The following is a 17,215-nucleotide window of genomic DNA, read 5'->3' as shown; positions in this document are numbered from 1 at the left end:
TAAACTATTAAGCGTTCAACAATGCAGATGATCATAGCATTGTGTATTGTCGGTTTAAGCCGCTTTTATATTTAAAATTAGGAGAGTATAAGATTATATATTAAATATTGTTCTGATTTGAAACATGTGTTTTTTGTAATGGACGTATATAACTACAAAGAATATTAAAGAATTACTTTTATAACTTTAACAAATTATAATTTCTGCGGCATTAAATCAAAACGGAACAAAGAGAACAAAACATTTAACGCACTCTGAACGGTGTGTGGAAAAATTCGTGCTGTTTGAGGTGGTATATATATAATTCTAAGACACGTGGCGTACCTTTAGTTCTTATTACAAATTACCGAATGGCAATAGTCAAACGTGTTAAAAAAAAAATTCTTTAGGTGCATTTCAAATTGCTTCATTGAACAGTTTTACAGTTGCACTTAATTCAATGCTAATTAATGGAATTGCGAAATATTATTAGAAATATTCTGGATATGACTCACCAAAAACTATTCCATCAGGGAAAACAAAATGTTACAAAAAAATCGGTATCAAAGTTTAATCGAACTCGAAAATAGGCTTAACCATTGCCAGATAGGTAATTACTCTACTGGAGTTACTACTGGAAATACTAGATGACTATACCTTTTGAAACTATTATCCTTCAAATTTCATTATCTTAAAATTTAAGAACAATTTACCTTTTCAGAGATATCACTTTAATCTCTGTATAATGTTTTCTTTATTTTTAATACTTTTTAAATGCAATATACAATTTATAATAATTCATTTTGTGATGAAATTCGAACTTATCCAACAAACTATTCAATTGCATATTTTTACCACCGTTAAAATTAAGACTTTTTTTTTGAAGTTATTAACAAACATTAATTCTGAAGTAGGATTTTCATTTCCATTTTTATTTTGAAGTCTATACAATTTTTGATATGAGCGCGCTAAAATTTTTGATTTATTCAGTTCATTTTTTACCTGAACAAATAACAAAGTGAAGATAAAACGTTTTACCAAGTAACAAAATAAGGTAAAAACCTTTTTAAAAAAATAAATATTCCACATTAATAATTTTAATAGTTAAAAAAATGAATAATCTGGAACATGTAGTATGGGGCATTATTTAAGATTGTTAAATTATACAGTTTGAAGAGCAATTGCAATTTTTTGTACTGAGCTATAAGAACTCATCTTGTCAGATTGTTCTGCTTTAAAAATATTGACTGGTGTATACTCCTTTATTATTTCGTAATTTCCATCCAATTTTCATATTAGTTTATTAAAAAGTACATTTTCAGTTCTTGTGAAAGTGAAACCAACTTAAAAAGTTCTTAATCACATAATGAAACCAGTTTAAAGCTGCACAATGACGATGCTATGTTTTCTCTTTTTGGAATTTCTGACGAAATCGAAATGAATTGATAAGAACGAAAGATGTCTGTCTTAAATTTTTTTGTTAATATTATGAAAGGAGGAGATAAGCTCTAGTTCGAAAGAGAGTTAACGTACTTACCTTGGCAACGAACTTATTCGCAAATCAGCAAGATTGTTCTTGTTTGCATACATTTTTAAACAAATCAATTTGATCGATATTATCACATTCGAAAAAGGATCTAACTACTCGATATTGTTTGGGATTTTCATCCCGATTGATAAGGATGCATTTATAAATGAAATGTTCAATGACCAAATTTACTCAAATGAAAAAATGGCTCCAGTCAGAAGTGTGATTGCCCTTTTGTTCTTCTGTTGTGTTTTCAAATACACAGGTGAGAATTTTTATTTAGTCAAACTTGCAAACGATTTTTTTCCGCTGAATTTTACTTTCCAAAAGTTTGGTTAAAATTTTTGCTTTTAGATTTTAATGCAAAATAAATAAATATAAGAAATCAAAAAAAAATCTATTCAAATTTTCCATTTTGAAGAAGTGAAATAACTACGATTTAAAAAAATCGTTTATTTTTTTGAATAGTATTTTTTAATTTTACTTTCATCATTTTAATTCCATTCAATTTTCAATTTGAGAAAAGTTTTTACAAATTCGAATTGTTTATTATGATTAGAATATTGATTGATTTCCATTAATCCATTTATTATATTTTATTGTATAGAAATATTTTTTCAAAAACAAGAGAAGAATATAATAATCGAATTTGTTTCATTGAACGTTGCATTCAACGTATATTTTCATCTTGAGCTACTTCAAGTTTAAATATAGTAGCTTAATCTGTATTCTTGTTATTTCGGAAATCTGTTTTCAACAATTAAAACGATGTAAATTCTATCGATACATCTATGGGTAATATGGCTAATGCTAATTTGGCAATTTCAGACATAATTTATATGTTTACACTTTTGACAAAAAAAAAAGAAAGAGAGAGAGAGAGAGATTCCTATATCTTTAAAGAAAGCTAATTAAATGATTCAGCAGCAGATTGATATGGACTAGTCAAATAACTTTTCTTGTGGATGAAAAATTTTTGTTAGTTTCAGAGTAACCGCTTTTATTTTTATCTCGCATGTTTATTCCTTTTTCCATATACTTATGAATTGGGAAAAAATGTAATATATCATTAAATCTGATATGATCTTTAATGCTTTTCAAAAACATACGACGAATTTTTTCAAAATATTCAGGATTCTCACATTAATTGCAAGAGATTTCACAAACTTGACAATAAATAAATGAAGCCACTAATGGCCGAAGTACCTGGGCACTGTTATTCCTTCAATATTCGGGATTTTTTTTTATTTAAAACTTTATACTACCCATTTTATATGCGTTTTAGAACTTTTTTTATCTTTTAAATTTTTAATAACACTTTAAAAAGGTTTTGATTTCTGAAATTTTTTCATTCTCGAATTATTCTTAATTAAATAAGTCATTAAAAATAATTAAAATTATATATTTTTATATTTTGTTTAAGAAAGTGAAATATAATTCAGAAATGAACATATCGAGAAAAATAGGAAAATAGGTCAATTATCTTTTCTAGAATTATTACATTAAAAAAAGGATTTCTGCGAAATTTTAAATCAGAAAATGAAAAAAAAAAAGTATTTTAAAAACTTGAATAGAACAGATTGCACTAATAACCCTGTGCTATTTATTCTACTTAAAAAATTTTTTCTATATTATCACGGTATTTTTTCAATTTTAATTCCAAATAAGACTGCTGTATATTTTCTTCAAATATATCTCAAATATATCTCAATCATTTCACAATAATGGATTATCTTGTACTGCTCGTATATTATTTAAGCATAATGGGCCTTAACTCATATATGCTGTTGTAAAGATTATTGAAAATGTTTAAGAATTTCTATTTAAAAGTTATAGGAAGGTCAAGAAAGAAAAAAAATATTTTAACTACAACAGTCGTTGGCATACTTAGGAATTTTGGAATAATTTTAGCTGTCTTAATTTCTATTCAAATCTCTAAAAATCTGGACCTTGATTTAAAGTATAGGACAAATTCAATTATTACTAATAATAAGAGCGAATGTGAAAGTGTTTTCTTTTGGCTCTCGTCTGAGCCGATAACTGGGTATTTATACAAAAAAGTATACCACTATAAGATATACAAAAAAGAAATCAAACAAAAATAATATAGCACGAAAAAACTAAAAAAGGCACACTCATTCCAAAATTCTATAAATATTATGTTGATATAAATTGGTCGCACAATTCTACAAGTGTGAATTCTAAAAGTATTCACACCTTAAAACAACTATTGCAAATTCATTTATCAAGGTCATAATTAATTACAAACATAGCTTTAAAAAGACAGCTTTAAAAAATGTAATTTTCTCTTCTTACCGAACACTGAATAAAATTGACTTTAACGGACAAGGTTTCATTTTTCCTGGCCTTCACAGTTGAGTAACTTTAGTTAATGCTTCACTTGTTTAATGCTCGCTTATTTAATTATTTTTTATAGAAAACATAAAAATAAGAATTAAGAACAATCTAATTCTTTCGTAAACTAAAATTCAGTGGGATGTGATTTTAAAGTAATTATTCTTATTATTTTAGTTTTGGTTTTGAAATGATTTTGAAGGTGAACGCCTAAGCTTATGCATGCTTTTTGATTCACTTAAAACTGAATCTTAAAAAACGATTCGCCTTTCAGGTAATAAGATTCTGCTAAAACACTTCGAATATTATAGCTAGAATGGTGCACAGTAGGTATATTGTCACAACCGTGAAGGAAAGACGGTATTAAGGAATATAAAGGTCACTTATTTCAACAAAGCATCGAATATTGGGAGAATGAAGAAAATGAAGACATAATATCGGAACATCTATTTTCTTTTTCAGAAACCAAATATGAAGAGTAGGACGATGGGAAAAAAAAAGAGATTGGAATCCTTATTTACGAAAGTTGTAACATGATGTTTTAGGATCGAATCGCCTTTCTTGTCTTCTTTGCATTCTGTGCATAGTATAATTTTTTTTAAAAATGTCAGTTAAAAAGCTAATCAAGTCAAAAAAGTATTCAGTTTTTGATGTATGTCAAAATATTAGTTAGAAATAAATGTAAGAATCTAATGTTTATTCTTGTTTAGTTATATGAAAGATTTTAAGATATCCATAAAGAAAAAGGATCATTACAAAAATGTGTGTTAAACTAATTAAAAAATAATTAAAGTGAAAAATGCATTAACAAAACTACTATGAGCGTAATTTTTTTTTTTAATTTTAAAGTGATATCAAAATGGCTTTTGCTCGATAGTGTGCTTTGAAGAAATTAAAATTAATAATTTTTAATTAATAAAAATCTAATTAAATTTTTTAAAACTGTTTCTTAATAAGCATCAATTACCTAAAAAGCTATTACATACTAAATTTTGTAGCTTTAGATCCAAAAGACTGCTCATTAGAGTATTTTGAGCAATTTTTATGCTGCCTAATTTACCGATAGTATTCAAACTATAAATACTATCATTTTAATAAAAGAAAGCCTAGAGAAACTTTTATCATACCTGTGCTATGGTCTCGGCACAGCGAACTAAACGAAATAATGTGACCTAACTAATATTATGTTCTGTATTCTTCCATAGTATTTTACCTTTCCGTAGGAACGATTTAGATAAAGTAGAACAACAATTAAAAAGAGATTTAAAAAAAAATTCTAGCAAAATGGAATAGAAAGAACATTGTTAATATGCACATATATACTTCAAAAATAATGTCAATTAAAATTAAACAAGTTTTTTATTTGTGAATAAACTTGATAATAACGTTAAAAATATTACCATGAAATAGTCAACATTTTCTTATGAATTTTTAACAAGTGGTCTATTATGCTCAGTATCGCCCTCAGAGGAAACTAACTAGAAAAACTATAATTAGAGACCCCGTCTCAATTACAGTATAAAGATAGCAAAGAAACTGTCATCTGAATAGCTAAATCAGTGATTCCTAACCCGTAATTTTTTACGGCCCACAGCCATTCCCGACTTGGTGGGGAAGAACGTATTTTCCAAGAGAATATGGAATGCCCTCAAACAAAAGGGTGTTCAAGGAAAATTTTTTGGAAATTAGATTCTTAAAAAGTGCGTTTCGAGGCACTTTTTTAGTGAATTTACTTGTTATATGCTTTTTTATATATATTCTCCCACTGACCGTTTCCGAGCTATCTGTTGGGAGCCTTTGAGAAAGAAAGATATTTCGAATCTCATGTGTGAGTCGTGACAGCGAATATTTATACTGATGAATGTATTCTAGAAAATCTTTTACGATTTGCTGATATTTTTGACAGCTTTCTGATAATATAGCAACAGATAAAAATTCTTGCCCATTCCTGAGAAAAACTTTACTTTCACATCTCTTTAAATGAAAAAAATACAGCAAATTGTTAAATCCAGGGATTGATGGCTTGAATGTAATTATGGAGCTAGTAGTTTCGTCTAAGTCGAAGATAAATATCAAGCAGTTATATCAAATTTTATTCTTACGTCAAACCATCTTCACCAGGATTACCCTCAGAGGATATAATTAGTGGTTTATAATAGACCAACTAATATATTCGCATTTAAAAAAGATTGTTTTAAAAAATTATTTTGAAGCTTAAGAATTCATAATACTTTAAACTTTATAAAATGGTTTTTCACTGCAGCTTCTATCGTTCATTTTTGAGGTGGCCCGATGGCTATCAGACTTCCGTTTTCCAATATAATGATTGCTTTCGTTTCCCCTGGTTTATCAGGAATAAAAATATACTAAAAGATTTAGAACTAACAACAATAGAAGAACATTTTAAAAAACTAGCCATCAAATACTACCAAAAACTTGATAGCAATAGCAATGAAGCAATAAAAGAAATACCTGTATACGACCCCAAAAGTAACAGAAACAGAAGACCTCGGACGCAACTCCATTAAAAGACCCACCCCCTCACCTCGTCAGCTTGAAAGTTCCCTGCCATTGTCCAATGCATCTATTCATAGATATTAATAACGTTAGGTAAATTGATATTAGTTAATAATTAATAAATTTTTCTCTTTATTTTTTTCTCTTTCTTTTTTCACTACATTCTACTCATTTCTTTTTTAAATTAATATAATTAAAATAATAATAATACAGCTTTTAAAATTACGTTCAACATATATTGTCTGGTACTTATCCATCAAATTAGCCGAATAGAAGATGAAAGGCCATCGAGCCTAGGAGCTTCTCAAAACCCACATATCATTGGTCGCTCATTCTCTCCCGGCTCGTCTGACTTCTCATCTAGCAACTAAATCTTCCTCTTCTTACATCATCTGTAGGGATTTCGGGTAGGGATCAATGGGATTTTATTATTATTTTTTTTTCTCCTTTTCCTGCTTTGGTGATAACAGAAGCTTCGTTTATTTACACAACTGGAAATAACCCCTCCCTCCCCTCTTTTTTTTGCTGTTTGTTTGTTTGACAACAAAAACACCGCGCATTGTATCTTTTTTTTTTTTTTTTTTTTTTTTTTCTGTCTAGGTCCAATTTCTCATGTAAGGACGGGACTCGATAACCGATAATAATTTTGCGCATTGATGAGAACATTTAACAATTCCCGAAAATAAAATGAAACATCTCATAATACCCGAATTGACATCACTGGATTGTTATTTGTGCATATTAAATGGAATGCCAGTTACGAAATAAAAGCGGATGTAAAAATCCTGTCTTAAAATTTATGTGTAAAATAGATAATAATTTTATCACAACTTTCCAATTGCGAAACCGTGCGCCTGAAAGATTTGATGAGACAATGAAATTGAATCGAACTTCAATTCGACAAAATAAGCATTGTTACAAATTGCATTTAAAATTAATTTTAAAATATTTATTAAAATTAAGAAAATTATTTATTTGGTATCATTAAAAAAAAGATATAATTTATTTGGCATAATTTAAAAGGATAACTATTTATCATTTAAGATTATATATAAAAATTTTCATGCTATAATCATTAAAAAATTATTGTCGAAATCTAAACAAGAACAACGAAACTTGGATTAATTTTTGTATTTAATTAAATATTTTGAGAAGTAATTATTTTGAAAGCTTTAAATAAGACAGTTGTTTTTAAAACCTTATAATGACGTTGACAAATTTCACGTCGCTACTGTTTGACATTTCATAGGAGCTCTTAGAATAGACATGCATTTTCCGCTTTATATTTTAGTTGCATAAACATGTTGCAACAAATAAAAGTCATTAAATAATTACAAATTTTTGATTAATTGAAATGCTTATTTAACACTATTAATAAAATTGTCTTCATATTATTTTAAATTTATTGATTGAACACAAGATATTGAGCACATTATTAGCACAAGATATTGTATGTTATTTCCAAAATGTTATTCGATATTCTGAATGGCGTATACTGTAGTGAGAATAACAATATTGTTGGTCATTTTATGCTGTTAGAGTACATGATTACAGTTGCATCAGCATTTAATATCGACAAAATACTATGAACAGAACTTCTCTAACCAAAATGCTGGAACAGCAGATTCTTTTAATCTGTAAAATTGATAAGGAACTATGCTTGTGTGACAACAAAAAACGCTCACAGTTGTAAGAAAAGAATTTTAATGTAACTTATATTTACAAAAAGGGTTCGGAAGAGTATCGTTTGCGTTTTTTCCAGAAATCATTAAGTTGAGTTGTTTAAATTAAATCGCGTACGCGACAATTATACTATAACATGAGACAAAAATATTTATTAAAAAAATCCTTTTCCATTCCACCAGAGCCAGCACCTCAATACGATGATTACGTGTATTCAGACGAAGATCAAACGCCTGTATGCGACGAGAGTAATTGCAAGCTACCACAATGCAGCTGCTTTTTAGCCCAACCTAAAGTGTCTGTACCGGACAGGCCACAGTTCTTGATGATAACTTTCGACGACGCCATTACTGTCGCCAACATAGAAACTTACAAGAAGATTGCCGCCAAAAAAGTTCCTATGACATTCTTCGTGTGCCACGAGTACAACGATTACAGCCTCACTCAAAAACTTTACAACGAGGGGCACGAGATAGCGGTGCATTCCATCAGGTAAGATATTTGATTAACGGCACCTAAAATTTCAAACGTCATTTTTTAAAACTATCCGCCCTTTCCACCCAGCTAATCGCCTACCATATTAATTTAGTTAGAGCTTATGAAAACCAATAACTTTCATGCACGCATTATATACACAACATGACATGCTTAAAAACCTACACCATAAAGAGAAAAATAATGTAATACATGTAAATTATTAAAATAATTTCTTATACAGGAATTTCTCGTAAATTATTGAAACATATTTATTTGATTATGCTGCTCTAAGTTGGTGAAAACGTGAAAATTATGTAAAGATATGTTTAAAACAATTGGTAAAAGTTCAATACAAAAGTGTAATATTATTTCGCACTTATCATGGTTTGGTAAAATACTCTAAAGGAAAATCGAATCCTGCCTATGGGTTTACAGTAAACATTTCAACAGGATGAAAAACAAATAATGATGCTTTACTCTGCACGAAAAAACAATGCACATGTAACAAAACAATGCACACAAAATTCGAAAACGAAGCGTTTACAAAACAACACTTGCAATAAACAGTAACACACAAGATAACGATTCTAAACAATCGTAACAGCGCAAAGCGCTCAAAGAAGAGAATAAAGCTCCAAAGAGGACTTCGCTTAACAACTCGATTTAGCTCAACTCATTTGATTACTATTCTCCATTCGACAGACTCACTGTATCCCTGAACTCCGCTTTTTATAGCTCCCGTGACAGGGCATCGAGTGTTCTATAGTTTGACAACGGATTTTAAAACACTCCGCGCTTTTGCGCACATGTTAGGATTGGTTTGATTCATCAAAATAGAGGAGAGAGGAAAAATGAAAGGAGGGTATGTTTACATTTAACAATAAAATAAATTCAGTCTACTCGCAGACTGAATTAAAATAATCCGGTCAGAAACGAAACGATATTCATATACAAATGGGGAAAAAATTGAGCAAAAAGGTACTTAATAGAGCGAAAATCAAGATCAAAGAATGACGAAGAATTCTGGAAATGTGCTCATCTTTCTGCGTCTCACCCTTTTATGAGATAGAATCGCCGAAAAATGGTCCTGAAACTCGAGTCCTAATGGAGCTATCTTCAAACTTCTGAAACATTCTGGTATTTTATTTTTGACGCCAAATTCATCGTCGTCAAGTTTGTCGCTAAAGCTGAGGTGAGGTCACTGACAAGTTACTATATCTGCAATCCTTATCTTCTTGCCTGGGTATTTATTGTGCAGGGAAACAATATTACAAATTCATAAAAATACTTATCATGAACAAGGTATAAAATAATCTAAAAATGATGTTTAGATTTAAGAATAAAATTGAAGAAGTTTCAGAAGTTTGAAAATATAAGCATTAGAGTATTTATCAATCAATGTTACCATTGCCACTGCATTCAGGTTAAAAACGCGCAAATGGATTTTAAAATTTGGAAATTAAATATGGATACATTTAATTGATATAGCGCATTTACATTATGTTGTATTGACGAAGAACTGCAGTGGCATTTAGTCCTCCTAGCAGCAGATTATGGATAAATTTCTTTTCAATCGAACATCTGGTTAAAATGATATGTTTTCATTTGTAATATCACGGCAGCAATAACCCTTTTTGGTCACTTTCTTATTACGATTTAACTAAGAATTATTATTGAGTAAAAATAGATTATTTATGCCATATAAATCCTTGAGTATCAACCAGTTCACTCCCTGTTTGAAACTTTTCACAGCCACGAGAGCAACACGGATTTATGGCGAGATGGTAACGAAACCAAGTGGAAGCAAGAGACGGCTGGCATGAGGACCATGTTGGTGACCTTCAGTGGCCTCCCGCATGGTGAATTGGTTGGGCATCGAGCACCCTTCTTACAGACAGCTGGAGACACTACTTTCTCTGTCCTGAAGAAAGAAAGATTCCTCTATGACTCCAGTATGCCCAGCAGGAGCTATATGGATCCGCCCATATGGCCGTATACCTTGGATCATGGATATGGTCAGGTAAAAAAACTTTTTTAGACTTACTTTTTATGTTTTAATGCGCACCTTTAAAAATCATTTTGAAAAATTCTGAATTTCAATAACTGAAAGAAGGATCTCGCAGTAAGCAACAAAAATACAAGTAACCTTTGGTGTTTGGAAGATAGTTTTAGTGACTTCTGCTGATTTCCTGCTTCAAAAACTTCTCCTGCTTTCAAAAATGGAAGCGATTAAAAAAATTATATCATTTGTGAAAAAAAAACACAAAAGATAAGACAATTTAAGTATTTCAACAAAAGGCTTTTAATTTTGATGGAATTGCAGTTTCCAGATAACAGATCAAATAATGGAGTTTCTACTGAACAGCGAGGATTTCCGTGCAAGAACTATAAACGTTATGAGGAAACTCATCAGATATAATTAAAAAGAAATCAAATCCTATTAATTTCTCTAAAAAGTTGTACTTCTTCAGTTTAATAATATTTCGAGAAAAGGATAAAGTTATGAAATCAAAATAAGAGCAATTGGTCTAGAAGGCAAGCAAATGCAACATCTTCATCCACAGGAGAATTTACAGGTGTAATTTAGCTCAATTTAGAATCTTTTCTAGGTAGAACAGCCAAAATATTAGAGAATGGATACTGGTAAAATTTAAGTAATGCTACGACTACTAAGTAGTCGTATTAATAACCTAGACATCCTCAAATACCATATATTACTTTTTATTTTCAAATCATTTGAGAATTTTTTTTTTTAATTGAAGAATTTTCTTCGGTTTTTGAAGATTCTAAAACCGAAATAGTTTGGTTGTTTTGACACCAAAATATTACAATTTCTTAAAGCTGAAAAAAAACAAACTTGGGCAATTAGATGGGAGGGAATCATAAAGAATTACAACTACTACATTTTTTGATAAATTTATCTTTTTAAATATAATAAACATTTAACCGTAAAATGCGACAGTATTTGCATATTTATCTGGTGACTAGATTTACAAAATAGTGCACTTAATACTAGAAAATTCACTGCATTCCTTGTTGTTTTTTTCTCAATATCCTATCGTATTTACATGTTCATTACCTTTTTATAAATTTTCCTCACAAAATTTATTTTCAGGACTGCCAGATAGAGCCTTGCCCTAAAGGAAATTTTGAGGGTTTGTGGGAGGTTCCAATGATACAGTACCATCGGTGGTCCAAAGAAGGAGGAGATTTCTTTTGTTCTATGCTGGACGCTTGCACACCACAACCCGATACTGCAGCAGACACCAAAGATTTTCTCATGAAGAATTTCCTCAGACATTACAAATCGAACAAGGTGAGTCTTTATCCTTGACACTACCCTATTAGCACAAAATACCCAACGAATATCGCCACGATATATTCGCAACAATATACGGCATTTATCATATCGAATGACACCGTGGGAATATTGTAGTAATATCTTGTGCTATTAGGATTTCGTTATTATTATTATTATTATTATTTTATTTATTTATTTTAATGAAGCATATTAGAGTGATTCTAAAACACCTGGCGTAAATTTAAAAGCACATAGAATGGATTGAAAGCAAATACTTTATAACACAATGTATGCGCAGAAATGGTCCATTCAAACAATAGAAGGCGTTGCTGTAATTCGTATCATTCCCTAAAGGATTATAAGCAACATGCATATCAAGACGAAGGTGCAATCCATTGATATGTATTTATATGAGAGATTATGCAGGTCGTAATAGTAGTTCAAAGAGTGATAGAAAACGCCTCCCAAAGTAAATATCTATGCAATCGCTAAAAGCTCTTTCTTATTCACCGAGAGCTGAGGGAAGCTAGAACGTTCAGTATTTACAGAATATAAGATGTGATCAAAGAATTGCAACAAAATTCTTTTAATTAAATATTAAACAAGCATTTGAAGATAAACTAGCTACAAGCATAACAGTTTTCTTTGGCCTCTTCGATCACCAAATTTAACACTTTTTTGCTTTCCTTTGAAAGTTTAATAATGCTTCTAAATATGATATTGACATTCCTTGTTTGTAAAATCAGTGTGAAATATCTTTGTATCCATACAGGAGAAAAATATGAAAAGTATTATGTTAAAAATATAAAATTATTTAAAATTTCATACTTTATTCTCCTTATAACATATCCCAGGATAGTTTAAATCTAAAATTACTCAACTTATTGCGTTAACAAGATAACATGAACAAAATTTTATATACATACACACACAAGGTGATCGATGAAGTCTTAAGTCATTTTAACACATTTAAATTCAAAATAGTGTTTCGTATAGCCAAGGAAGTAAAGTTTATCTATGGTAAAGTGAATGCACTGAATTTATTGGGACAAAATACAGCACTCATAGTGGCGAAATAAAGCTATACAAAATAACTAAAAAAAATAAGGGAAATCCATCCAAAAAAGCACAATTAGAAAAATGTATAAGCTATATCATAATAAAAACACATGGAAAAATTTAATGGAGCTATCTATAAAACTGGCAGAGAAATTTAGCGGTTAAAATTATTAACTCACCGTGACTTGAAAAAGGGTTCGTCTTAAATGGAAAAATGTAATATCTGATATTCAAGCGAGTGCATCTTTCAGATTATTATTATTATTATAATTATTATTTACTTTCTTCGTTGATTAAATTTCATTTTTTCATTACTTAATTCGGAAACATTCTATGATGTTAAATACAGTGTGTGCCAAAATATATAGTATTTAAATGAAAAGAAGAACAAAATTGCATTATTGTCATCTGTGAGTCTATTTTTCCACAAAAGAAATTAACATACATACATACTTACACACTATTAGCGTATTGATTTACTACGGTATGCGTAATGTAAGTGCTCAAAGTGTGCCACTGTCTCGCTGTAGACAGCGTTCATATCGTTCAAGCAGCTTCTCAAACATATCATGAAACAAAGGTTGCAACAGACTCCTGCAAAAAGAGATGATTTTCTAAGTAATGCAAGCACTGGTGGATTTTCACAGTTGAACACACTCTCCTTTAACATTCCCCACAAGAAGGTATCCCCTTCCGTTGACACAGTACACTACCAGAACGGCGAAAATTCGTAACAATAGACAGCATAATTTTGTTACTTGGTGCTGTCTTATTAAACTTCTCTTGGAATTGTTCCGCCATCTTTTTTTAACTCGGTCCACCTTCACAACCATTTCCGTATGGACGGAAATCATGCTGAATTATAAATACTGTTACGAATCTGTGATGCTGCTTCCCAGTATAGTTGGTTCCATCATCAGAAAGACTGTTTTACAGTCATCTGTATTGGACAGAGTACGGGTGTCGCGTTGGAGGTCCCAGAGCTTGGCGACGAATTTGGCGACTTTGACGCCAACATAGATTATACCTGACACATCGAGAATTTTCCCGATCCATCCATTGGGAACCGAGATACGCCTCAAAAGTTCCCGATTGGTTGAGAGGCTTCTAGCCCCGCCTCCTGAGACCTATAAAAGGAGGCAGTCTGCAGCTGCCGTAGTTGTAGTCGGAATCGACGGTAAACAACGGGTCTTCCAGAGATTAGAAGAGCAGCGACGGAGTCAAGCTAGTGCTGAACTAAGCTGTGCGCTACTGTCTGCAGTAGAGTCTTGTTGTGCGCTGCTGTGTGCACGTCTCGGCTGAAGATAATTGTCTTCTCTATGCTGTATATAGTTGTCGTCTTTGTGCCGTAGTGTCAATAAACGTGTTGTGTGTTCGTCTACTGAAAGGACTGATCATTGTGTTGTGTTATCTTCATACCATACACAACCACTAAATACACACAAGTAAACGAACCCGTTGGATTGATAGTGATAGAGGGAAATCCGTAACAATACTTTTTCCTCTGTCGAGACGCGCATTTCCAACAACAAATGCACAACAAAACTTCCTTTTCACTACTGCGAACACGTGTAGCTGGAGCAATGTCTCGTTGATAAACGCAACCACGTGTTCGAGATGCACGAGTTTCAGTACTGTATATTTTGGAGCATACTGTATTTATCTCTTTAATTTATCTCTTCTTTTTTAAAATTTAAATAAGTACGTAATTAGACAGTTCGTTCTTCAATTAAAAATAAATAAATAAACTTTACTTTCAGGCTCCATTTCCCATCTTCCTACATGAGGCATGGCTACGTAATAATGCTCGACTACAAGGATTCTTGCAGTTCCTAGACGAAGTATTGAAAAATCCAGATGTGATCGCAGCCACACTCCGGGATGTAGTGGAATACATTCGGAACCCCACTACGTACAGGGAGTTTAAACCCTATAAACACTCACCACCGAAGTCTTGTAACAAAGTCGAAATTTGCAACTACAAGGAACTTTCACGTTTTATGAAAAGTTGCGTCATGTGCCCCAAGTATTACCCGTGGGTGGGCTCACCCTTGGGTAAAGTACCACCAAAGAATTTCCCCAACTTCGAAAGTCTCTTTTAGTAAACGCACTCAATGTCGTATCTTTCTGAAAGTCATTATTAATAATTAATAAGTTCGCTTTTACTGAATTGCATTTTTAATTGCTATAAAAGAATGTCAAACTAGAAACTTGAAGTGACTTAACCTTCATGCTTTTCAGCACCTTGCACGATCAGAGCACAGTGTACTGAACTTGGCATTTGCAAGAGCTTGAGCTTTCACCCAATATAAGAAATGCATTAGTTCTTATGTGAATAACAATTTATCTTGATGTTTCTTTTTATTAATTGCATTCATTCAGCCATATTCTTTTAAAAATATTTTACAAGCTGTTGTAAACCTGTTTTAAATAAATATTTGATGCATTTATTGTCGATGTTTTTCTTTTAAAATTTCAAAATCATATTCATTTTCTTTTCAATGATAAAATAAAGTTTACCTCATAGTCTAGATGTTAATACAATAACAAGTTATTTTAATAAAATTGAATTAAAATTTTACATTATGGACCGTTTACAGTGATTTTTTTTGGTGGGAGGGTGACAAAAAATGTTGTCCTAAACTGTTTCAGTATGCATCATACAGCCAAGAATTTTATAAAACCCCATATAATAACAAAATGTCATCAATATCTTGCAGATAAATTGCCATGTTCATTTTGCAAACAAAAAGAATTTGACCAGTAGTGCTTGACGATAACTCAAAGATCAGTCGACTTCTTTTATTACCAATGGCAACAGCGGCTCCAATAACCACTCCCTCTAGTTATATTTGGTTATCACCAGCGGGAGTGGTCTCTCCACAACTTTCTCGTATATTCTCTAATTAACTTATCATACCACAGAACCTTACCTGGCATCGGCGTACAATAGTTACGAGATATTAACTTTTAAGTGAATTTAGCATTTTTACTGAATCTATCGTGTCATCTTTGGCGATTAATATCTGGTATGCGGTTAATAGTATCCTAAAATCGAATTTGTATTTAGACGCACTTTTTTCAACCAATTGAAACAAAAATGTGACACAAAACTACACTTGTAGTCACAAAATCCCATACCAAATTTGACGTATTTAAGTCATTGCGTTTTTGAACTATTGCGTTTACATATTTCCGAAAGCTCAAACCGGCAATCCATCGAAGGATTTAGCTCAAAATTTGATAGGTGCCTATATTATAGATATTAAATCTGTGTACAGCATTTTATCTATCCTACTCTCTTCGTTTTGTAAGTAACTATTGTGTAAACTTATATTCAAATAGTCTGACCTTCTCTGAACAGATTTTACTCAAGTTTGATATAAATATAAAAATTTGGTATTGGTGTAAACACCCTATACCACATTTCAACCATCTAGCTCAAAGCGTTTTTAAGTTAACTTTGCCACAGACAGACGGACTCAGATAAATTGCCGAATTCGAATTTTCGAACTCAGAGTGGTCTAAAACAAGGAGATTCATCAAAATGTCGAGTTCGAATTTTTTGACGATTACTATATTTTCTCTATAATACGTACATGAGAAAGTAACAAGTGAGCTTGTTTAAGTTTCGTCCTTAATACGAATGGATTAATGATGTTGAGACAATAAATTTGCGAGCTTTGAAAAAGGAAAATGGCGTATCATCGAAATTTTGCATCCTTTACTTTGCCTTTAAATTATTCTATATCCTTAATTTAAGATTACAAAGGAGTAAGAACTACAATGAATAAATGAGAAACATAAACGGTATATGGTATGAGTGTACATACATATAAAAAATTTCGTTACATAGAATAAACAGTCTAAACGAACTGGCAAATAATAAAGGAGAAAATGCGCTTGCTGACATTCTATAGCCCAACTCGTTTGACCCATATCAATGGGCAAAACCATATTGAAGTGATTTTATTATCATATAATTTTGAAATTATAATTAAAAATTACATGACTTCAGGAAATATTACAGTATGATAACTTCCCAATTTTTTTACATCAGTTTTAAAAAAAATGTCTAAAGATAACATTTTAATAAATGGGATATCATACGTGCAGAAAATGACTCGTGCAGTAAATAAATTGTTTCTTGGGTTGTATGACATGTGACACCAACTTTAATTGGTAGGAAATTGTGAATTGCACCAGCCAAATTTTCATTACTTTTAAAATATTGCTCAACTATGAAAATGTGTTGTTCTTTTATGAAGCTATCTATTTTTAATACGCCTAAACTGTCAGTTGTTCATGATACCTTC

General features: G+C 31.1%; 1 protein-coding gene across 1 annotated transcript; it reads left to right on the top strand.

Moving 5' to 3' along the window:
• Positions 1-1,513: 1,513 nt before the first annotated feature.
• On the top strand, positions 1,514-15,349 carry LOC129972935 (chitin deacetylase 8-like). Its single transcript, XM_056087258.1, has 5 exons — positions 1,514-1,772; positions 8,245-8,554; positions 10,292-10,559; positions 11,655-11,855; positions 14,660-15,349. Exons 1-5 carry the CDS (start codon positions 1,679-1,681, stop codon positions 14,999-15,001), a joined length of 1,215 nt encoding a protein of 404 aa, XP_055943233.1. The 5' UTR covers positions 1,514-1,678; the 3' UTR covers positions 15,002-15,349.
• The last annotated feature ends 1,866 nt before the right edge of the window (positions 15,350-17,215 follow it).

The sequence above is a fragment of the Argiope bruennichi genome, chromosome 6 (genome assembly GCF_947563725.1).
Source record: "Argiope bruennichi chromosome 6, qqArgBrue1.1, whole genome shotgun sequence".
Lineage (NCBI taxonomy): Eukaryota > Metazoa > Arthropoda > Arachnida > Araneae > Araneidae > Argiope > Argiope bruennichi.
Note: the sequence above shows the minus strand (reverse complement) of the source record. Positions and strands in the feature narration are given on the sequence as shown.